Source organism: Mastigoproctus giganteus, chromosome 2, assembly GCF_048544385.1.
Source record: "Mastigoproctus giganteus isolate SK-2022 chromosome 2, ASM4854438v1, whole genome shotgun sequence".
NCBI lineage: Eukaryota > Metazoa > Arthropoda > Arachnida > Uropygi > Thelyphonidae > Mastigoproctus > Mastigoproctus giganteus.
The window spans coordinates 224,158,690-224,183,429 of NC_143576.1; the positions used below are offsets into that span (position 1 = coordinate 224,158,690).

General features: G+C 38.4%; 1 protein-coding gene across 1 annotated transcript in view; it reads right to left on the reverse strand.

Annotated features, from left to right (window-relative positions):
• The window catches only part of Drp1 (dynamin related protein 1), a 217,632-nt gene that overhangs the window by 83,901 nt on the left and 108,991 nt on the right, over positions 1–24,740 (reverse strand). Inside the window, exons 7-8 of the mRNA XM_090368989.1 lie at positions 22,776–22,880; positions 10,568–10,681 (exon numbers count right to left, since the gene is read on the reverse strand). Of these exons, the coding sequence (XP_090225115.1) occupies positions 10,568–10,681; positions 22,776–22,880 (219 nt within the window). The remainder of the gene's footprint in view (positions 1–10,567; positions 10,682–22,775; positions 22,881–24,740) is intronic.

Here is a 24,740-nt window from a genome sequence, read left to right on the forward strand (position 1 = left end):
GAATCTACATTCACACATGAGGAGTTATTCAAGGAGGAGAGGGCCAGATGTTTATCAAATTCTAACAGGGAGTTAAATGACTTTGTAATAACCGAGAGCAAAGTGGAGGAGAAATTGTTGAAGTTAAACATAAGAAAGGCACCAGGGGTAGATGGGATCTATCCAGTTATATTAAAGGAGGTGGCAAAGGAAGTAAGGAAATCCTTAGCCATAATTATGAGAGCATCTTTGGACTCGGGTGAAGTCCCCACGGACTGGAGATGTGCAAATGTATCTCCAATTCACAATGCAGGGATCAAAGGATGACACGAGTGATTACAGACCCGTTAGTTTGACTTTTGTTGCAGGGAAAATAATGGTGTCACTGGTTAAAGAAGCATTGCAGGATCATACAGAGTAGACAGCAGCAATAATTCAGACACAGCATGGGTTTGTTAATTGGATGACTTGTCTGACCAATTTGATTGGATACTATGATGTGGTCACAAAGGAACTGGAAGGAAAAAAATAATTTTGATATCATATACTTAAATTTCAGGAAAGCTTTTGATACTGTTGCACATGGAAGACTACTGTAAAAATTGGTGCAATATGGCATTAAGGGCAAGTTGCTAAAATGGATAAAAGGACGGTTGAGGGGGAGAAGACAGAGAGTGGCAATCAATGGATACTGCTCTACATGGACTAATGTTATTAGTGGTGTCCCTCAGGGTTCGGTGTTGGGCCCTCTTGTTTTGTATATTTATCAGTGATATTGATAAAGGTATATCAAGCTTAATGTCAAAGTTTGCAGATGATACAAAAGGTTGGCAGAGTTGTTAAAAACAGTAATGATGGTATGCTGCTGCAATAGGATCTGGAAAAGTTGGGCAGATGGGCTGAGAAGTGACAACTGAAGTTTAACATTGATAAATGCAAAGTACTGCATATAGGTAGCAGTAACCCCGAGAAATGTACCAATTGGGCAGTTACTCAGAAAAGTGGAGAATGAAAGAGACCTGGGGGTGATTGTGCAGTCAGATATGAAGTTTTCTGAGCAGTGCAGACAGGCTGCCAGAGTAGGTCATGGGGTCTTGTTAATGATATACAGGAATTTTGCAAGCAGGTTAAGGAGGCAATTATCCCCTTGTATAAGGCAATGGCCAGGCCAAACCTTGAATACTCGGTACAGGTCTAGAAGCCTCATTTTAGGAAGGATGTAGAGTTACTAGAACAAGTACAGAGAAGGGAACAAAGGGGTGCAATTACAAAGAAAAGTTTAAGTTCTGCAGATTGCAGCTTCTGGAGACTAGACACCTACAAGGCAATTTTATTCATGTGCATAAGGCCTTGAATGGATTGAGCAGGCTCAATGCTGATGGGATTCTTCCTCATGCTCAGATTACAAACCTGAGCGGGCATAGATTCAAACTGAGGAAAGACAGTTGTAGAATAGATGTGCAGAAATTTGCTTTTAGCCAGCGGGTAGTTGATTGCTGGAACAAACTTCTATCTATTGTGGAAGTTAATAGCTTAAATAGATTCAAGACAGAACTAGACAAATGCATGCACAAGTACATGGTGGGTGACCACCCAGATGTGAACCAACGTAAGCAGGGGTCAAGGTGTGGCCCCCACACCACATGGAGGAATGCCACCTCTCTCTGTTACCAGGCAGTACTAGGTGGTAGATGACTCTCATCAACCAGTGCAATACCACCACTTTGCTTATTGGAGGCTTGAAGTGGTGGAACCCATGTTTAGACTCTACAGCTAAGTTCCGGTCAACCCTTCCCTATCTCTTCCATCATGCAGTATGATTGATGACTTTTGAGGTTATGATGAACATCGTGGCGAGATCCAATATTCCTTACTTTTCGAGCGTACAGCTCTAAAACGGTGTTCACAGGCCAGCCGATAGTTAGTACACTGGACTGAACCTATTGGAAACTCTCTAGGAGGCTTCTGGATCAGCTAGTGTATAATCTTGCTACCTCTACTCTGCCAGATAGTGACTGGAGGGAGTCCGAGTAGTGTGTGTGTATGCGGGGAGCATTGTCGAGGCCACATTATGTCAAGGATCTGGGTATATTCTTACCATGCGTACGCCATATCCAAAAATTTCATTACTTCATACAGCATGTCGCACCCACTTTTTCTTACTATTGAATACACCATGAATTGTCAAACTAACAGAGCAAGCTTATCTGTGAAAAGATCTAAACCTCCCAAGCACTTCCTAATTCATTTCACAAATATACGTGGCCTCAATTCTAATCTCAACGATGTCCATTTCCACTTGCAATCTGCCAAACCCCATGTATTTTTTCTGACAAAATCTCAGTTACTGGTTGATTCAACTACTGCTCATCTGAGATGCCCAAATTATTCGCTGTATGATTCCTTTCGCCTCAAAAGTGGTGCTTGTGCATATGTCCGTTCTGATATTCCCTGTCAGAGACTTGGGAATTTGGAATCTCCTCTCTTTAATCTTCTCTGGCTTAAAATCTCTCTACCTCATTGTGTCAAATTCATCTGTTGTCTCTACCGTTCTCCCAACTCCACTAATCACTTGGAGCTGTATGATTTCCTCTCTTTGCAAATTGAATTTCTCCAGTCCAACTTTCCTAACAGTGAGGTAATTTTCCTTGGTGATTTTAATGTTTACAACTCCAGCTGGCTTCCGTTTTCTAGTCACACCGACACAGCTGGTCTAGATGCCGAGGCTTTTGCAATTACTAATGACCTTGCACAGATTGTTCATTTACCTACAAGAATACCAGATAATCCTAATCATACAGCCAACATGCTTGATCTTCTTCTTACAAACAACCCTTCTAAGGTCGAAGTGAAGGGTCCTTTAGACACTTCAGATCACAACTTGGTGATTGTCTCTTCTCCAGTGGAGCCTTTATCTCATGGCTATTCCCAACCTCGTGTTGTTTGGCATTACAAGAATGCAAAATGGGGTGACCTGCAAGATTTCTTTTCTTCTTTTCCTTGGTCGGATTACTGTTTCAAAACTTCTGATGTCAACGTTTGCTCAGATCGTGTCAGTGAAATTATTCTTGCAGGAATGTAATCCTTTATCCAACACTCCACTTTAAAATCTCGTCCTTTTTCTAAACCTTGGTTTTCCAATAAATGTGCTAAGGCTGTTCAAGAGAAGAATGTTGCATATCGTAATTGGCTTGTATCTAATTCTTCAGTTTCATTTTCTGTATACACCAAAGCTCGCAACAATTGTAAAGCAGTTATTAATCAGTCCAAACTAGAGTTTGAACAGGCTAAGAGTAGAAAACTTCCTTCTTGCCCTAATGGTAGCCGAGCATTCTCTCTCTTGCCAAAGCTATTGGCCGCAACTTTTGCCCATCTCTGTCCAAACCAGATGGTTCTGTTGTCACTTCAGCCAAGAATAAAGCTGAACTGCTAGCATCCCTTTTTTCTTCCAACTCATGTATTAATGATCTTGGTAAAACACCTCCCACCATTTCCAACACGCTCCATTCAATGCCTCCTGTGGTCTTCTGTCAAAAGGATGTCAGAAGGATCTTGACGAATCTTGATGCTAAGAGAGCTCCAGGACCGATGGTATTTCTCCACTTGTTCTCAAAACCTGTACTCCTGAACTTACTCCTATTCTTTGCCGCCTTTTTTCACTTTCTTATTCCAAAGGTGTTTTTCCTTCTGCTTGGAAATTTGCTCATATCCAGCCAGTTCCTAAAAATAGTGACAAATCCCTCCCATCCAATTATCGTCCCATTGCAATTACTTCTATTCTTTCTAAAGTAATGGAGAAATCAATTAACTGCCAACTCTTAAACTACCTAGAAACCTTCTGTCTGTTCAACGATCGCCAGTATGGATTCCGTCAGTGTTAATCCACTGGTGATATTCTGGCTTATGTTACCCATTTATGAACTAATTCAATGGAAAGGTTAGGTGAAACACAAGTAGCTGCTCTTGATATCTCAAAGGCTTTCGATCGTGTTTGGCATAAAGGTCTTCTAAACAAGCTTCCATCTTATGGTTTGCCAACTGTTTTTAGTAATTGGTTATCCAGTTTTCTCTCTGATCGCCCACTGTGGGTGATGGTAGATGGTTCTCTCTCTTCTAATTTCTCCACTAATGTCGGTGACCCCCAAGGTTCAGTTCTTTCACCCACTCTTTTCCTCTTGTAAATTAATGACCTTCTTCCATTGACTGGAAATCCTATTCATAGTTTTGCCGATGATAGCACATTGCATTCCACTTTCCATTTTGAGAAACCCTGTCCTGCTCAATCAGCGTCAACTTCTCGAAAATCTGCTACGAATTCCTTAAATACCGATCTTCGGGTAATTCTGCAGTGGGGCAAAAACAACTTAGTTGATTTCAACCCTTCTAAAACTCAGTCTTGTCTTATATCTCACAAAAAGGATTCTTCTGCTCCTATGCTTATCTTTAGTGACACTCCGATTTCTAGGCAAAATATATTTCTTTTGGGATTACCCTGACTTCTAATCTCTCTTGGCACAAGCACATTACAAATATTGCTTCCTCTGCATCTAAAAAACTTGGTTTTCTCTTTCGCTCTCACCGTTACTTTTCTTCCAAACAGCTGCTCACTCTGTATAAATCGCAAATCCGCCCTGCCATGGAATATTATTCCCACATGTGGGGTGGTGCCCCCAAAACCATTCTCAGGCTTCTTGATTCCATTCAGAAGGCAGTTAGGTTAATTAATGATTCATCTCTAACAGAGTCTCTCCACTCGCTGTCTCATAGACGTAGTGTTTCTGCTGCATGCCTTTTCTACAGATACTTCCACGGGCACTGTTCTTCTGAATTGGCTACTATAATTCCCGCTCTCTCTTTCAAAACAGTCCGAACACGTGCTGGCACCAGCGAACATCCATTTACTGTCCAACTTCAAAATCACAGATCCAACTTTTCATCTTCCTCGTTTATTCATCAGAGTGCCCGAAATCCTACAGGCCCATCGCACTTCTTTCAGTAGTTAGCAAATTATTTGAAAGGCTACTGCACAAACGAATCCTTCAACACTACGAAGCAGCTGGCCTCCTAGCTGGGAATCAGTTTGGATTTAAACCGGGATCCTCCACAACAGAAGCCCTCAGAAACCTAACTAACAAAGTCAAAGAATGTGACAACAAATATTTCCTCGTAATAGCGATTGATTTTGCCGGGGCGTTCGACTCACTCTGGTGGCCGAGCGTCTTGGGCAGACTCAGGAAAGCTAAAGTACCCATCAACCTCTATAAAGTCATAGAAACCTATCTCTCACAAAGAAAAATTGAAATAAACACTCCATACAAAAAGATCGCAAGAACAGTACACAGAGGATGTCCACAGGGGTCTGTATTGGGCCCACTTCTCTGGAACTTGGTATTTGATGAGTTCTTGAGAATGGACCTAGGCGCAGTGGGGGTGCAGGCCTTCGCAGATGACCTGATTTTGACAGTGCAAGCAAACTCCAGAGCCCAGTTGGAAATCCTAGCTAATCAAGCCCTGCAGATACTCCAACAGTGGGCCAAGAAGAATTTTTTAACAATTTCACCGACAAAGACATTGTCGGCGCTGCTCAAAGGAACCCTGCAACTGAGACGACCACCCCAGATTAAGATTGATGGGACAACTATCAAGTTTGCTAGTCAACTAAAACACCTGGGTGTCATACTAGACAATAACTTATCCTTCCAACCACATCTCAAATTCCTAAGACAAAAGATCAGAAACTACTCTGCCATGGTAGCTAGGGTCACAAGGCGAGACTGGGGTCTCAAAAAACGTACCCTAGCCTTATACTACAAGACAACCTTCCTCCCAATAATTACATACGCTTCAGCAATCTGGTATGACAAAACTGCCTTGGTCGTAAATAAAAGAACCCTGGATGCAATTCAACGCACCATCCTCCTCACTACTACCCGCGCCTGCAGAACGGTGAGTAACCCAGCGCTTCAGGTGATAGCAGCAGTACTTCCACTTGATCTTGAAATCGCAAGAACAGGACTCCTCTACTACTTATCTAAGGGAATAACCACCACTTTCTTGGAATTTACAATAGACCCAACAAACAACCATAAGGCAGAAAAGATCCGGCTTCAGTCTCACCTGCTGCAGGTGTGGCAGGACAGGTGGGCAGAAACAACCAAAGGAGCAATCACCCACAAGTTCTTACCGCAACTTGAAAAAATCTATCCAAAATCGCCTACTTGGTTCTTTCCGGGGTTGCAAACAACATACTTGCTAACTGGACACGGCCCCTTTAACGCAAAGTTAATGTACTTCGCCCTTGTAGAGGACCCATGCTGTACATGTGGAGAGATCGAAACCTGGGAACACCTCATGTACGACTGTCCGCAATACGAGGATCTCAGGTGCATTCTAATCACGAGTATAAGATACCTCCCCAGAGGGCAAGAGTTTCACCTATTGGATTCAGAGGAGGAATACAGAGCCCTGACCAACTTCGCTCAAGAACTCTTCTCAAGAAGGAGAACCCTATATGCAATACACCATGAGTGAAAGGCGACCAGCCAGATAACAAAAAAAAAAAAAAAAAACATCCTTTAGGACACACCCCAGAATGAAAATTATGTGGAAGCTACTATCTGTCTACCAAGAAACCCTGCCTATGTACCAACAAATATGAGACCTAAATGAAACTGACAAATATACTGAATGAAGATAGAGAACCAAAACAAAGACATTCAACTTGGACGGGACACTGTCCCACGAGTGACTCTACTACCGGACTTATGACTACACTACGACTGATGCAGCCTCACTGCTATGTAGCCAAATGGCGATCTCTACCAGCTCCCTTGCCTGGTACCTTTTTTTTTCCCCTATCCCTGGCAGGGGGGAGGAGGAAATGGTCTTCCTGTTTCCTCCCTCTCCTACCACTCCACATATTTCGCCTGGTGAGGCATGGGCATGCCTTACTGACCATCTGGGGTTGCCTTCCCTATCGACCCCATACTTCTGTCTTTCCCCCCAGTCTTCAGTCTCTTCCCCCTACTCTGACTAATACGGCAGTGTAAACCCCACATAACTAATCAAAATTAACGATTTCTAAACTGAAAACTGAACCACATTAACCCCTTCTGGATTTTCTAAACTTAAGTGCCCCCGTTTTTTTTTTTTTTTTTTTTTTTTTTTTAGGTCCTAGCCACCGAAATCTCAGGAAATTAGGTGGCAGGACCTGCCAGAGTGCATATAAGCTACTGGGTTCCTGGTCTGCCTCCACGGGGCGTAAGTGGGGCAACGTTGGGCCCCAATTGGGGTTTAGCGGCTAAACGACCAGAAGAACAACGGTACACGACACTAAACGATCCAAGACCCACACATTTTTAAATCTCTGGCATTTACAGCGTACTGTAACACACCACAATGTAAACTACGCGGAGATGGGGGAAACCCCTGGTGCCGCTTGACCCTAAACACACTTACACTTACAACCTTCCTTCATACGTATTTCCTGAAAATTACAGTCTACAGAAGTTCAAGTCCAATATCTTCTTATCAAATATCTTTTTTTGTCTTCTCAAACTTCAACCCAAGCACCGTACTAAGTACTATAGGTTCTAATACCTCTCTTGTTTGGGGTTTACATAAAAAAAAAAAAAAAAAACACTTGGAATGAAGGAATCGATGAAATGGTAAGGGTTGTTCCATGGGCTGCAGCAGTGATATTTTGTTGGGAGAAAAGAACAAAACCTTGACATTAGGGTCCGTATCAGCAAGGTATCAAGGTCGAGGAGCATTTTCCAGAGTAACAATGCTTGAAATGGCAGGTTAGTCTGCTGACAATAGCTCCAAACATCTGGCAAAAAAGTCTTCGATGCAGTCCTCAAAATGGGCTCTAATTATCCCCACTCTTAGACTGGATTTCCAGATAACATAATGCCTCTCTTTAACATAATTTTTGAGAACTCTCAAGTTTTTATCATGATAAGCAAACAAGCATATCAAACTGAAATTACCTGCAGCATTTGAACCAAGCAGTGATTTTTCTTCATTGGTGATGTAGGTCTTCTTCAAAAGAAGCCCAATTTCATCAGCATTGAAGACTTGACTGGAACAGTAGCCTCCCTCTTCAACAATTTCTGCCAATGTCTTGGGAAAGTCTTTAGCTGCCTATTTATCACTACTAGCAGCTTTTCTTTCACCGTGATATTAAGCAAGCTATAGACAGTTTTGAAAAACATAAACCATCCCTTACTTGCACTGACATTTTTATCTTTGGCACTGACATTTTTATCCTTTCGACGCTGGTCTTTCATCATCTCAAAAAAGACTAACAGTCTTAGCATAAATGGTAGCAAGGTTTAAAGGCACAGGACATCGTATTTGGCCTTGAATCCAAAAAATCATATCTTTCCATTTGATCAAAAGTCGGTGCAAATTTTCTTATAATTGTTGATTGTGATGGGTTGTACTTTTAATTTTAACACTGATTCAGGAATTTTATTTAAGACCTGTTTGCACAGTTGTGCAAGCAAAGTCCAACTGCCTGATTTCAGACTTCAACAGTCCACTCACACTAGCATTCATTTGTTTTCACTTCTAAATGTAACAACCTTTCTGTTTCACTTTTTATGCTTGCACTGAGCTTTCATTTTATCCAAAATTTTTAAGGATGAAATTAAATGAAAAATAATCAAACCTTTAATGTTGGAGATTGTTGAGATAAATCAGCACACAGTACTACTACATATCAATGAACCAAGTATTTGCAAGTCAATTTCCCATAGCAACAAAATATTTTTTGATTTTCAATATTACATTTTTCCATGTATTACAGCAGAAATTGAAACAACTCACTGTACAAGATTTCAAAAACAGTTAATGTCAGTAGTTTTATTAATCAAATTCCCTTTCATATCAGCATGTGCATATTTAAAGTACAAGTACATAGATAAAAGAGAATAAAATCACTGATTCCATTCTCTTTCATCTATGTACTGTATCCCACATGACAGAGTTTTAAATATTTATTGAAGTGAATTGCATCAATTTACACTTCATACTTTGATGTTTCGAGTTTCAACTGAACCCCACATCAGGCCTACAGCTGAAGTTAAAACATGAAAGAAATAAAATTAGCAATTGTAGGGTTACAACAGGATTGAATTATGTTGATTAAGTTAAGATAAATTACTTTAAATTAAATTGTTCACAAGATTACAAAGAATATTTTATAAGAAATTGTCTTCCAGCCACAAGGACCACCCTGGTGTTATAGAAAGAAGGTGCACAAAAAACATATGGGAAATTAAGGTAAGTTACCTCTGAGGGGGGGGGGGGGTTGGAAGTAAAATCTAAAGAAGGATTATTAATAAGAAAGGTTGTGGAAAGGCTTACCTGAAGTCTGGAGAGAGAGAGAGAGAGAGAGAGAGAGAGAGAGAGAGAGAGAGAGAGAGCATAAAGCCTACTTTTAGACTGAGATAGCTGAACTGGTGAGAAATGGCTGCTTTTATAAGGTTAATTTGTAGTTCAAGAGAGGGGTCTACAGGATTAACTTCTAATAGGGGTTACAGGTTAATACTGATTGATCACTCCCCTCTCTTGAACTACAAACTGACCTTATAAAAACAGTTGCACCCCACCAGTTCAGCTATCCAAGTCTACTTCAAGCCCCCCCTCTCTCTCTCTCTCTCTCTCGCTCCAGAATTCAGAAAATCTTGATCAAACAGGATTAACTTCTAATAGGGGTTACAGGTTAATACTGATTGATCACTCCCCTCTCTTGAACTACAAACTGACCTTATAAAAACAGTTGCACCTCACCAGTTCAGCTATCCAAGTCTACTTCAAGCCCCCCCTCTCTCTCGCTCCAGAATTCAGATAATCTTTTCCACAATTTTACTTATTTGATAATACTTCTTTAGATTTTATTTCCATATTCCTCCTCTTCAGAGTTAGTTAAATTAATTTTCTGTATGTTTTTTGTGCACTTCCTTTCTATAACACCTGGTGATACTTCTGATTTCCAAATTAGTATTAGTTCAGAAAATGTAGCAGTACTAGTATCAATCAGAAAATGGGTAAAAAAGCATTTTTCTGATGTTGCAAGCAACATGTACCACATTACAACAACTTGTCCTTGGCATTTCACTACTTCAGATAACAGTTCTGAACGACAACTATAAAAAATGTGATTATATTTATTCAATTTCTGTTACAATTGCTATCCCTATCTGAAAATTTATTTATCAACTGAATAACAACTATAAAAAATTTGATTATATTTATTCAATTTCTTTTACAGTTGCTATCCCTATCTGAAAATTTATTTATCAACATAATAAAATAAATTTTCATTTTCTCAAAAAATTCAACTAGGTTATTAATAATAATATTTTTAGTACAGTATTTCTCAATAATTTTAGTAATTGTAATTTTATTACAGTATTTCTCAATAATTTTAGGAGAGGTTATAATTAGTATTATAATAAAATAATACCACACAAGAAAAACAAGTATGTAGGAAAAAAAAAATACAAAATCAAGTATGTACTAAAAAATAAAAATAAAAAAAAAAAAAAAAACATTGGAAATACTGATAAAGACAATTTACCTGGTCTTCTACAGCTTCACCATAAGAATTCAATAGACTCTGAAACTGTGAAACCATGACATTTACTCTTGTTTTTAAATCTGGTAAGCAATCTCGAATATGATGCATAAGAAGCTAGAAATAAATAATGTTTGATATTTTCATTCTAAAATCTTAATATATATTTTAAAGAGAATTTAGCATTTAAGAATTTCATTAATTTTTTAAATGATTTTCATTTATATTAAAATATAGTATTTGCATATTATCACCACAAGTTTGCAAACAAGAAGCTGCATTTTCTCAAATGTTCTTCTAAAAAATTATGCAATTCCTTAACATGTTCACTGCCACCTAAATGTGAAAGAACTCATTCAATGTTAGAGAAGAAGCATTGGGTGCCAAGAATAGTCAATGAAATAAATATTGCTTCTACTGTTGCAACAGCCAAAAAAGTAAAGTTTATTAAAAATAAATTAAGTACACGGATGCTGATATATAAAATAAAACATAAAATAAATACACTGTATACAAATTTAAACCAAAATTATATATAGCCAATAAATAACAGAAGAAAAATTATTAATATAAAGACAATAAAAGAAAATTATTAATATAAAGACAATAAAAGAAAATTATTAATATAAAGACAAAGATAAAACATACATGAAAATAGGTGATAAAATAAGCATGAAGAAGCTTTCAAGGTGATGAGCCTCTTTATCAACTTAAACAAGATACATGATAACAAGTCCTTATATTATGCATAGCCTTGCACATGCATTAACAATAACAGGTGCGGATTGTGTGTGGCAAAAAGAAGGAAAAGAGGGAAGGGTAACAATGAAATACTGAACTGTCAGACTCCAGGGAATGGTGTGGCGAATGCTGACCCTGTTGTTAACCCGCCATCTCTCATAATGATGTAAAATAACAGCCTTCGTAATAGGATATTTTGGAATCCTTAATAGTATATGGGTCCCAGCATTATGATTAATGGTAGGACCTCTCACAGCTATATGGAGGGCCTTCAACCATGAAAAATAGCAAGAATCATGGGCATGGTTCAGGCAAAAAACAATACAATGGCAAAGGGAGTTGATGTTACAGATTTATGAAGCGAAATGGCTTAGTCTACGAGGAAATTATTATTATTATTATTATTAGCCATATAGTGCAAGGAAGCCTGAGGCTTATGCTGCACCAGCCAAAAAAAAAAAAAAAAAAAAAAAATTCCAAGTTACCCTGAGAGAGAGAGAGAGAGAGAGAGAGAGAGAGAGAGAGAGAGAGAGAGAGAGAGAGAGAGAGAGGAATCACCAAGAAAGAGAAGAATGATGATATCCAGCTCAGGACCCTGGGTGTGCCAAGCCCATACTCACCAGATGTAAGCCCCTGGGACAAGAAGGATCCAGAAATTGCCAGAACAGTATGAAAACCAAAATCCTACAATTTCAAAAATTTATAATTAATGTTAGGAAATAAACAAAATACTTGGCCAAACTGGCAGTACAGATAAAATACCATTAACATTTGATATACCCTTGAGGCTGTTACAGACACTGAAGCTATCACAGACATTCTCTCAGTTATGTCATGCTTGACTTGGTACATGGGAATCTAAAGTACTGATGGAACTGATATTTGGGTGACAAACAAAGTCAAGTAGACCCAATTTCGGAAAAGTCCAGCCAGTCTGTGACAGTCAAATCCTCTGCTTGCACCTTCCCGATGGTGAGACTGTTAGTAATCCTGGGTATAATCCACATGTGCAAGTCCTGAAATACAGTACCCAGTAATACTGAAGGTGACCACCCACACCACACAAAGGAATGCTGCCCATCTGTTACCAGTCAATACTAGGTGGTAGATGATTCTCATCAATCGGTGCAATACCAACACTTTGCTTATTGGAGGCTTGACATAGTGGAACCCATCTCTTCCACCATACAGTATGACTGGTGTCTTTTATGGTTATGATGCACATCCAATCTTCCTTACATTTCAAAATTAAAGCTTTAAAACAGTGTTCATAGGCTGGCTACTAATTAGTCCACTGGACCGAACCGAATGGTAACTCTCTTGGAGGGGGGATTCCAGATCAGCTAGTGTAAAATCTAGCTGCCCTTACTCTGCCAGAAAGTGAATGGAGGCAGTCCGAGTAGCGTGCATGTGGAGGGCATTGTCGAGGCCACATTATGTCAAGGAGTTGGGTATATTTATGTGTATGCCATATCCAAATATTTCATTACTTCATACAGCATGTCCTCCCCACCTTTACTTACTACTTAATACATCAAGAAATGTGAAATTAATAGAACAAACTTGTTGTGAAAAGACCTAAACCTCGCAAACACTTCCTTGTTCATTTCACAAAATACATGTGGTCTCAGTTCCAATCTCAATGATGTCCATTTCCACTTACAGTCTGCCAAACCCCATGTACTTTTTCTGACAGATTCCCAATTATTTGGAATCTGTCAGAAAAACACTGCTCACCTCAGTTGTTGAAATTATTTGCTCATGATTCCATTTGTTTCAAAGGTGGTACTTGAACATATATTTGCTGTGATATTCCCTATCAGAGACTTAGTAATCTCGAATCTACTCTTTTCAATCTTCTCTGGCTAAAAATCTCTCCACCATATTCTGTCAAGTCCACCTGTTGCCTCTATCAATCTCACAGCTCTACTAATAACTTGGAACTCTTTGAAACTTGACTTTATTCAGTCCAACTTTCCTATCAGCGAGGTAATTTTCCTTGGTGATTTTAACATTTACAACTCCAGATGGCTTCTGTTTTCTAGTCACACGGACCCAGCTATTTGAGATGCTCAGGCTTTTGCAATTATAATGACCTCGCACAGATTGTTCATAACTGCCAGAATACCAGACAATCCTAATAGCACAGTCAACAACCCACTTGGTCTTTTTCACACAAACAACCCAAGTACAAGGTCGAGGTGAGTGATCCTCTAGGCACCTCACAGTACAACTTGATGGCCACTTCTTCAATGGAGCCCTTCTTTTTTTCCTTAGATGGATTACTGTTTCAAATCTTCTGATGTCAACGTTTGCTCAGATCATGTCAGTGAAACTATTCTTGTAGGGATGGGATCCTTTATTCCACACTCCACCTTAAAATCTCATCCTTATAACCTTGGTTTCCAATAAAAGTGCTAAGCTGTTCAAGATAACAATGTTGCATATCACAACTGGCTTGAATCTAAATCTCCAGGTTCATTTTCTGCCCAAAACCAAAGCTTGCAACAATTGTAAAGCAGTTATTAATCAGCCCAAACTACATTTTGAATCGGCTAAGAGCAGAAAACTTGCGTCTTGTCCAAATGGTAGCTGAGCTTTATGGTCTCTTGCCAAAACTATTGGCCACAACTTTTGCCCATCTCTTTTTCCACCTCTGTCAAAACCAGATGGTTCTATTGCCACTTCAGCCAAAGATAAAGTTGACTTCCGAGCATCCTGCTTTTCTTATAACTTGTGTATTGATGATCTTGGTAAACCACCTCCTACCATTCAATGCCTCCTGTGACACGTTTTTTCACTTTATTCCAAAGGTGTTTTTCCTTCTGCTTGGAAATTTTCTCATATCCAGCCAGTTCCTAAAAAGGGTGACAAATCCCTACCATCCAATTATCACCCCATTGCACTTACTCTTTATAAAGTAATGGAAAAATCAATTATCTGCCAACAATATTCTGGCTTATGTTACCCATCTATGGGCAAATTCAACTTGAAAAGTCTACTGAAACTCAAGCAGTTGCTCTTGACATTTCAAAGGCTTTTGTTCATGCTTGGCATAAAGGACTTCTAAATAAGCTTCCATCTGATGGTTTGTAAACTGTTTTTTGGAATTGGGTATCCAGTTTTCTCTCTAAACACTTACTGCAGGTGATGATAGATGGCTATCTGTCTTCTAACTTCTCCATCAATGCTTGTGTTCCACAAGGTTCAGTTCTTTCTTTCACTCTTTTCCTTCTGTATATTAATGGACTTCTTCCATTGACCAGAAATCCAATCCAAAGTTTTGCTGATGATAGTACTTGCATTCCAACTTCCAATTTGAGAAACCTTTCTCTGAAAAAACAGCTTCAACTTCTCAAATATCTACTACCAATTCCTTAAATGCTGATCTCCAAAACCCTCCAGTGGAGCAAAGATAACTTAGTTTATTTCAATCCTAAAACTCAGTCCTGTTATATCTCACAAAAAAGGATTGTTCTGTTCCGATGCTTATCTTTGATGGCACTTATTTCTAAGCAAGATCATGTAACTCTATTGGGAATTACCCTACCCTGACTTCCAATCTCTCTTGGCATGAGCACATTACAAATATTGCTTCCTCTGCATATAAAAAACTGGGTTTTCTCTTTTGCTCTTGTTGTTACTTTTCTTCTAAACTGCTTTTCACTCTGTACAAATCGCGAATCCACCCAACCATGGAACGTTAGCAGGGCATATGATGCAAGAAAGCAAGCTTATATAGTATCAGCCAAAAAAATCCACTCTTCCCATTTCATTCATCCATTCCCTCCAAATGTTTGTCTATCAACCCCTGGCTAAAGGCGAATTTCTGCACATCTATTCTACAATTGTCTTTCCTAAATTTGAATGTATGCCACCTCAGGAGAGTAATCTAACCAAGAGGAAGAATCCCATTAGCACTGAGCTTGCTCAATCCATTCAAGGTATTATACACCTTAATTAGATCACCTAGAAGGTGCCTAGTTTCCAGAAGCTGTAATTTGTAGAACTGAAGTTTTGCTTGGTAACACCAACCCTTTGTTACCCTCACCAATCTCATTGCCCTTCTCTGTACTTGTTCCAGAAGCTCTACATCTTTCTTAAAATGAGGCCTCCAGGCCTGTATACAGTACTCAAGGTGTGGCCTGACCATTGCAAGGGGACAATCACCTCCTTATCCCTGCTAGCAAAATTTCCGTATATCATTGACAAGATACCATGAGCTACTCTTGCAGACCATCTACACTGCTCAGAAAACTTCATATCCGCCTGCACAATTATCTCCAGGTCCTTTTAACTCTCTACCACTGTCAGTGTAGTACCACACAGTTGATATGTTACTCTGGGGTTACTGCTTCCCATATGCAGTACTTTACATTTGTCAATGTTAAACTTCAGTTTCCACCTGTCAGCCCATCTGCTCAACTTTTCCAGATCCTGTTGCAGTAGCGTGCTATCATTATTGTCATTAACAATCCTGCCAACCTTCATATCACTGCGAACTTAGGCATTAACCCAGATACACCTTCATCAATATCATTAATAAATACCGAAAAGAACAATGGGCCCAACACCGAACCCTGGGGGACTACATTAATAACACTAGTCCATGAAGAGAATAACATTAGTCCATTGGTAACCACACTCTGTCTTCTCCCACTCAACCATCCTTTTATCCATTGTAGCAACTTGCCCTTAATGCCATACTGCTCCAATTTTTACAGCAGTCTTCCATGTGCCACAGTATCGAAAGCTTTCCTAAAATCCAAGTATATGATATCAAAATTATTCTTTTCATCCAATTCCTTTGTGACCACATCATAGTATCCAATCAAATTTGTCAGACAAGATTTTCCCCTTAACAAACCAATTCTGTGTCTGAACTATAACTGCAGTCTTGTCTAGATGATCCTGCATCACTTCCTTAACCAGTGACTCCATTATTTTCCCTGGAACAGAAGTTAGACTAACAGTCTATAATTACCCATGCCATGATGTAGAGTTGCTAGAATGATTACAAAGAAGGGCAACAAGATTGGTGAGGGAAACAAAGGGGTGCTCTTACCAAGAAAGGCTTAAGTTCTGCAAATTGCAGTGCCTGGATAGTAGGCACCTGCAAGGTGATCTGATTGAGGTGTATAAAGCCTTGAATGGGTTGAGCAAGCTTAATGCTGAATTCCTCTTGCTGAGATTAAGAACCTGAGGGGCATCGATTCAAATTGAGGAAACACAGTTGTAGAATAGATGTGCGGAAATTTGCCTTTAACCAGCAGGTGGTTGATTGGTGGAACATACTTCCATCTTTTGTTAGGAAGTTGATAGCCTAAATAAATTTAAGGCTGAGCTGGACAGGCATTTGGAACGAATGGAGGGTTGAAATGGGAGTTTTTTTTTTTTTTGGCTGATGCTGCATAAGCTTGCTTTCGTGCATCGTATGCCTCTACTAATACTAATGCTAAAACAGCTGAAACCAGTGTATATTAAGATCTCCACTGCAGAAAATTTTTCTCAACTTTTCAAAAGGCCATATACTCTGAGCATGTTACCACTGCATCTACTACTGTGCATTTACTTTCAGAATGAAAGATTTGTGGGCAGCAGCTTCTCTGTGGAATTCCTGTTGTTGCAATGCTCAGCAATAGTACATGACTGGCAACTGCCCATATATATTTCTGAAACTCTTGGGTGATTTTCTAAAATTTTTTGGCATAATTTTAAGATATATGCAGTGCCTGGTTGATGTTCAATTTTGGAACAGCATGCAAAGTCATGGATTGATACATTCAGAATATGGAGAAGTTCAAAAATCTATGGCAAAATAAGTCCTTCCCTGTGATTTGTTAAGTTTCATGGCATGTCAATTGTAAATGATACCTCTACCTTCTGCAGCTTCATTTATATCTCTGCATAACTGCAATGCCATCTACTGAATCATCAAAAAAACACAAGGTTTTGAGTGTTCTATATTTTTTGATGTATTTGATGTGCTAGTTTGAAGTGTCATTAAACACGTAAAAAAGACAAAGGAGTTTAATTTTCAAGAAAAAACATATTCAATATGTGATTCTGTGCATCCAAGATCATTTACAGTCAAATGAAATTTACCATAATTGAAGCCAGGATTCCTTAAGGGATGCCTCCACAGCAGTTGTGATTTCACCTTTTGGTTGTTAAATGGTATGTGAATTACTCCTGTAGTTTGTTTGAGAGGAATCCTCATAGGAAATAATCACAGGAATTCAGATCCAGTGAGTACGATGGCCAATTATTTCCATACTGTCCAAGATACTGATTAGAGATGACAACATCATTAAAATATTCCGTTAGAAAATGAGGAATCACATTTGCCATATATGGTCTTGCCTCATCTTGTGAAAATATTATTTCTATATTCACTCCCATGCATTCAAGAGTCGACACAAAAAGTTGAAGGAAAAAAAAAGTGCTGTGGAGGAGATTCCTCAAGAAGCACTGGCTGCAGTTATGTTAAACTTCAATTATTGGAGGCAAATAGTCTTGGATACACAAGGATAACTAACTCCCTTTAAGCAAGAACATATTCAATATGATATTGCTTATAATAATAAACTCCAATGTCTTAGGTACTTATATTTATGCTTACAAGTTAGTGCAAATGCATCAGATCTGCTTGCAGCTAACTACTAAATAGTTATACGATTGGCATCATTATTTATATCTCATATTGTGAATACCTTCACAACAAGTTGCCATGATATTGCACTACCTCGAATAAGTAACTCTTCGCCACAGGAGAAGACTATTGTTACTTATTCTCAGCGGATTTCACCACCCAGACGGCACCGTTTCGGAGCTGATTGCTTCCTCTTCAGCGGGTCGGCAGGCACCCTGGTGTTGCAATGATGGCAAGGCAGTTGTGAAGTATAACTCCACAATATGAGAGATGCCCGATGGTGTGTAGTAATTTGAATTACGTCGCATATTAGAGCAAAAGCCTCGAGTTGCATAGTGAGTTAACATGCTTACAAGTTGGTGCAAATGCACCAGTTCTGCTTGCAACTAACTACTAAATAGTTATAAGATTGGCATCATTATATATAGCTCATATTGTGAACAGCTTCACAAAGAGTTGTCATGATATTGCACTACTTGAATAAGTAGCTCTTCACCATAGGAGAAGACTATTGTTACTTATTCTCAGTGGATGCCACCACCCAGACGGCAGCATTTCAAAGCTGATTGGCTCCTCTTTGTTGGGTGGGCAGGCACCCTGGTGGTGCAATGATGGAAAGGCAGTTGCAAAGTATAACTCTACAATATAAGAGATGCCTGATGGTGTGTGGTAATTTGAATTACGTCGCAGAGGAGCCAATCAGCTCTGAAACAGAGCCGTCTGGGTGGTGGCATCCACTGAGAATAAGTAACAATAGTCTTCTCCTATGGTGAATAGTTACTTATTTGAGGTATAGCAATATCATGGCAACTCGTTGTGAAGATATTCACAATATGAGATATACATAATGCTGCCAATATTATAACTATTTAGTAGTTAGCTGCAAGCAGATTATTTATTATTATTATTAGCCATATGGTGCAAGGAAGCCTGAGGCTTATGCTTCACTAGGCAAAAAAAATAAAATAAAATAAATAATTCCAAATTACCCTGAGAGAGAGAGAAGTAGAAGGGAATCACCAAGAAAGAGAAGAATGATCATATCCAGCTCAGGACCCTGGGTGTGCCAAGCCCATACTCACCAGATGTGAGCCTCTGGATCTGATGCATTTGCACTAACTTGTAAGCATGTTAACTCACTACGCAACTTGGGGCTTTTGTCCTAAAATGCAACGTAATTCAAATTACTACACCATCAGGCATCTCTCATTGTGGAGTTATACTTCACAACTTCCTTGCCATTATTGCAACACCAGGGTGCCTGCGCACCCACCGAAGAGGAGCCAATCAGCTCCGAAATGGTGTCGTCTGGGTGGCGGCATCCGCTCTTCTTATTTGAGATATTGCAATATCATGGCAACTCATTGTGAAGGTACAGCCCGGCCTTGCATAACGTGAGTTTGATTAACGTGTTTTTCAGTTACCGCTATTTTAAAAAATAATAGCACGTTTCACTTTACACGATGCAAATTTTCAGTTACTGCACGACCTTTTTTTTTTTTTTTTTAATGTGATAGCTGAAAAAGATTTGAATCACGCGTTAAGCTTATGGTGCATCAGACGGGCAATAAACAAACGTTTGCCTGCTGCCAGCCTCAGTGTGTTCCATCAACCATCGGAAGAAGACATGTTACTTGTTTGTCTCCTGCTAGTAAAGTCAATGAAGACTTGCATTTAAAAATTCTAATTTTTAGATGAGCCAGATGAAAATGTTACCACGAGAAATGTTCTAACCTAAAACAAAAGGTTTGAGGTTCTCTGCAATATTTATTTCGCCAGGGCCCAGAGAAGACTATTGTCGGCTATCAGAAATTGATTGATGAAAAGAGAAAGTCAACGCTGTTTAAACGACTCTGTTCAAATATTTCCGTAACAAATTGTTTCTTCATTGTGTATTTTATGTCAGAGGTTCCCAAACTTTCTCGGTTCACGGCACCCTTAGAGTCTCAGTAATTCTTTCACAGCGCATCTAGACCAAAAATAAATGCCTAACAGTTCCATTTATTAAGTAGTTAGGTCCAAACAACTTAATAAGAAATGTTGAAACTGTGAACTACCTCGAGCTAGTAGTTCACGCAGTGTCCGACAGATGTCAAGTATCACTGTGTTTCCCTCGAAATTTTAAAATATTCCACAGTGCACAGTTTGGGAACCACTGTTTTATTCAATAAACATTTAATTCCATAATTATTTTCATTATCTTTTACATGGTATACAGTTAAAAAGTTATTTAAAAGGTATTTTTAAAATTCTTTATGGACATTCCTGAAGTTCAAGGAGCAATTATAATTTTTCCTATTGATTATTATATTGATTAACACGTTTCCGTTTTGCACGATGGGCTTGTGGGATGAATTAATCGCGTTAATTGAGGTCAGCCTGTATTTACAATATGAGATATACATAATGATGCCAAACTTATAACTATGTAGTAGTTAGTTGCGATCAGATCTGATGCATTTGCACTAACTTGTAAGCATGTTAACTCACTACGCAACTTGAGGCTTTTGCCCTAAAATGCGACATACTCATATTTAATGCCAATGATACATCAAAAATATAGGCATTCAATGCACATTTTCACGAATTACCTTGAATAATATTTGTATAAGCAACAATTACATAAAATGCACTTAAAAAATGCCTCAATATGTTTCATAGCACAGTATATTACATTTAAAAAAAACTACATAATATATACATTATACATACAAGTAGCACAATGCAACAAATGTTATATAAGCTTTGCTTCTTCCTCACATCATTCTGCCATCTCAATACTAATACTAATGAACATTGAACCATTGAGGCTAATTATGAGAGTATCACTGGACTCAGGAGAGAGAGAGATTCCATCAGATTAGAAAAGTGCCAATGTATCTCCAATACATAAGTAGCAATGCAACAAATGTTATATAAGCTTTGCTTCCTCACATCATTCTGCCATCTCAATACTAATAAACATTGAACCATTGAGGCTAATTATGAGAGTATCACTGGACTCAGGAGAGAGAGAGATTCCATCAGATTAGAAAAGTGCCAATGTATCTCCAATACATAAGGGGGGTTCTAAGAGTATAGTGGAAAATTACCGACTGGTTAGTCTAACTTCAGTAGTATGGAAAATCATGGAGACAATGATCAAGGGTGGAATTCACGATTCTTTAGATAGAAATGGAATTCTGAAGAATACGCAGCATGGTTTTGTAAAGGGAATATTATGTGTAACAAATCTGGTTAGCTATTTTGACAGGGTCACTCAAGAGCTGGATTTAGGGGATAATTTCAACATTGCTTATTTAGATTTCAGCATTTGACTCAGTCCCACATGAGTGGTTACTTTATAAGCTGAAACAGATTGGAATCACCGGGAAATTCCTTACATGAATATCAGGATGGCTTCAGGGCAGGAGGAAGGTTGTGATAAATGGTTATTCCTCAGATTGGGTTAATGTAGGAAGTGGGGTTCCCCAAGGATCAGTATTGGGAGCACTGTTGTTTTTGATTTTCTTAAATGACATCGGTGAAGGGATAGAGATTGTGATGTCTAAATTTGCAGATGACGTTGAGATTGGTAGAGTAGTTAATGATCAACGCCAAGCAGAGCTTGTTCAGAGTGACCTAGACAGACTTCAGGGATGGTTGATAAGTGGTTGATGGTTGAAAAGTGGCAGCTATGCTTTAATCCAGCAAAATGCAAGGTCTTACATCTGGGGAACAATAACCCCAAAATAACTTATACACTTGGTGGAGTTGAACTAAAGTCCGTAGTGGAAGAAAGGGACCTGGGTCAGTACATCAAACAATACGGTCAGACATGAAGTTCTCCGAGCATTGTAGACAGGTTTCAAGGAAGGCCCATGGTCTCCTATTGATGATTTATCGAACATTTGCTAGTAGAGATAAGGATGTCATAATCCCATTATATAAGGCTATTGTTAGACCACACTTGGAATACTGTGTTCAAGTAAGGAGACCACACCTAAAAAAAAGACATTGAGCTTCTTGAAAGGTCCAAAGACAGGTAACTTGCCTGGTGAGATCAGTAAAAGGATGTTCATATGAGGAAAGAATTTGAATATATGGGATGCACAGCTTGGAAACTAGATATCTTAGAGGAGACTTGATTGTGGTGTTTAAGGCTCTGGTCTCCTATTGATGATTTATTGAACATTTGCTAGTAGAGATAAGGATGTCATAATCCCATTATATAAGGCTATTATTAGACCACACTTGGAATACTGTGTCCAAGTAAGGAGATCACACCTAAAAAAAGACATTGAGCTTCTTGAAAGGTCCAAAGACAGGTAACTCGCCTGGTGAGATCAGTAAAAGGATGTTCATATGAGGAAAGAATTTGAATATATGGGATGCACAGCTTGGAAACTAAATATATTAGGAGACTTGATTGTGGTGTTTAAGGCTCTGAGAAGCCAAAAGTAAAATGAATGAGGATGAAATTTTCAGTTATAAATGATTACAGAATAAGGGGCTATAAATTAAAGTTGCGGGAGAGATGTTTAGACTAGACTGCAGGAAGTTTTATGTTATCCAGCGAGTTATAAATTATTGGTATAAGTGCGTAGTAGACAGTTTGGGGAAATTCTCCAGTCAGCTGGATGTTACCTATGGGAGGAGGGAAATGCATAGGTTGTCTACCTCCTTTTCTTTTATTATTTATTTATTTCATTAATTTTTTTATTATTATTATTTTACTCTTTTTTTTTTTTTTGTCTGGTGCAGCATAAGCCTTAGGCTTCCTTGCACACCAATATGGCCATTACTAATACTAAATATTAATGGAGTTTATATATTTACCCTGTTCAATGTCTTAGCCAAATATGCAGTTCCATTTCTAGTAGCAAGAGCAGGATATTTTCTTTGAAGAAACAAGCTTTCATCTTTCAGTGCTTCTTCAATGGTCTAGAACCAAAAAAAAAAAATGAAATACTCATATTAATTCAGAATCCTTAAGCTGATGCTACTTCAAAGTCAATGAGATAAAAAATATTTTTTAAATATGGAGATGAAGGGCAATGGAATCACAAATGTATATTTTATATTATATCACATTAATTTTGAAAAAATATCTTGGAATGTGCCAATAAAAGACATTTATCTTGTCTACTCTGAAACTAGTGCATTCAAAGGGTGAAAAATTTGTAAAATTAAATAAATTAAATACAGTATGAATAAAATGAAGTGTGTAACAGAAGATTCCAATAACTTCTCAAGGCCTTCGTCTTCTCCCCTGACAGTCAGTTATGAAATATAAATTAAGTATAACTTTCACTCATCAAGATTTCCCAAGTGATTGGCAGGAAAGCCAATGAATGACTTAATTTTTATTTATTTTAAACAAGGAGACACTTAAACCACATTTTAACAAAATTCAAAATTTTAATTTTACCAAAACATACTAGAGGGTACAAAGCACGTGATCCAGTACTTCCAAATTACTAAAACCTCATAGGCTGTTTCGGGTCTGCTAAGAAACCCTGCTTCAGGCAAGAGGAGCTAAAATTAAGAAAATATATACTTGTTAATATATAAAGTTGAGTAACTATTTATTGATTGAAGGATTATCCTAATTAAATGACTTTATAAAAATGAAGGTATACTATCCATCTGATCAATGACTGTCAGTATGGGTTCTGTCAGTCAATCCACTAATGATACAATGGCTTATGTTACTCATCTTTGGAAAAATGCAATGGAAAAGTTTGGTGAAACTCAACCAGTCACTCATCACATTTCTAAAATTTTTATCATGTTTGGCATAAAGGTCTTTTAAACAAGCACCATCTTATAGCCCAAAGACTATTTTTAGCAACTGGCATCCACCTTTCTCTCAGAATGCTTATTGTGGGTGACAGTAGATGTCATCAACAGTAAGCATTCTGTCTTCTAACTTCTCCACTCTGTCTTATAACTTCTCATGCTGGTGTTCCCCAAGGTTCAGTTCTTTCTCCCACTCTTTTACCTCTTATATGTTAACTACCTCCTTCCACCGACTGGAAATTCTATCCACAGTTTTGCTGATGATGGCACTCTCCATATATTCCCTTCTAGTTTGAGAAACTTTGCCCTCCACAAACAGCCTTAACATCTCATATATCTACCACCAATTTTGTATAGGGCATAGAAATCTTATTTAACTTTAATCCTTCTAAAACTCAAATTTTAGAAGGATTAAAACTCAAAAACAAGTCTCCTGATCCTATGTGCATACCTCTATTTGGATCACCCTGACTTGTGTCTCTTGGCATAAGCAAATCACAAATATTGCTCCCACTGCATCAAAAAAAAATTGAGTTTTCCTCTTACCTCTCAACATTGTATTTCTTTTAAATAGCTACTGACTGCATTCAAACACCAAATCTTAATTTTACTGAAACATACTAGAAGATACAAAGCCCATAACCCAGTACTCCCAATTTACCAAAACTTCATAGGTTGTTTCAAACAGCTAAGGTTTTAGGGTCCAAGCCTCCAACCCATGCATGGTACTAAGTGCTTCAGGTTCTAAAACCTTTTGTGCTTTGGGATAAAAAAAGCTGATTAATTAAGATATTGAACAGAACTGACTTAACCCAGTGGTGGTAGTGCCCCAAGTCATGGCAAATGCAGTAGTGTGGAAGTAAAGTTTTCCATAAATTAAAAAAGGAAATTTACATGGCGTATTCAGTATTAAGAAAGGTTTGAGGGGGGATCATGCTGTACGAAGTAACGAAATTTTTGGATATGGTAAGGATATACCCAGCTACCTGACATAACGTGGCC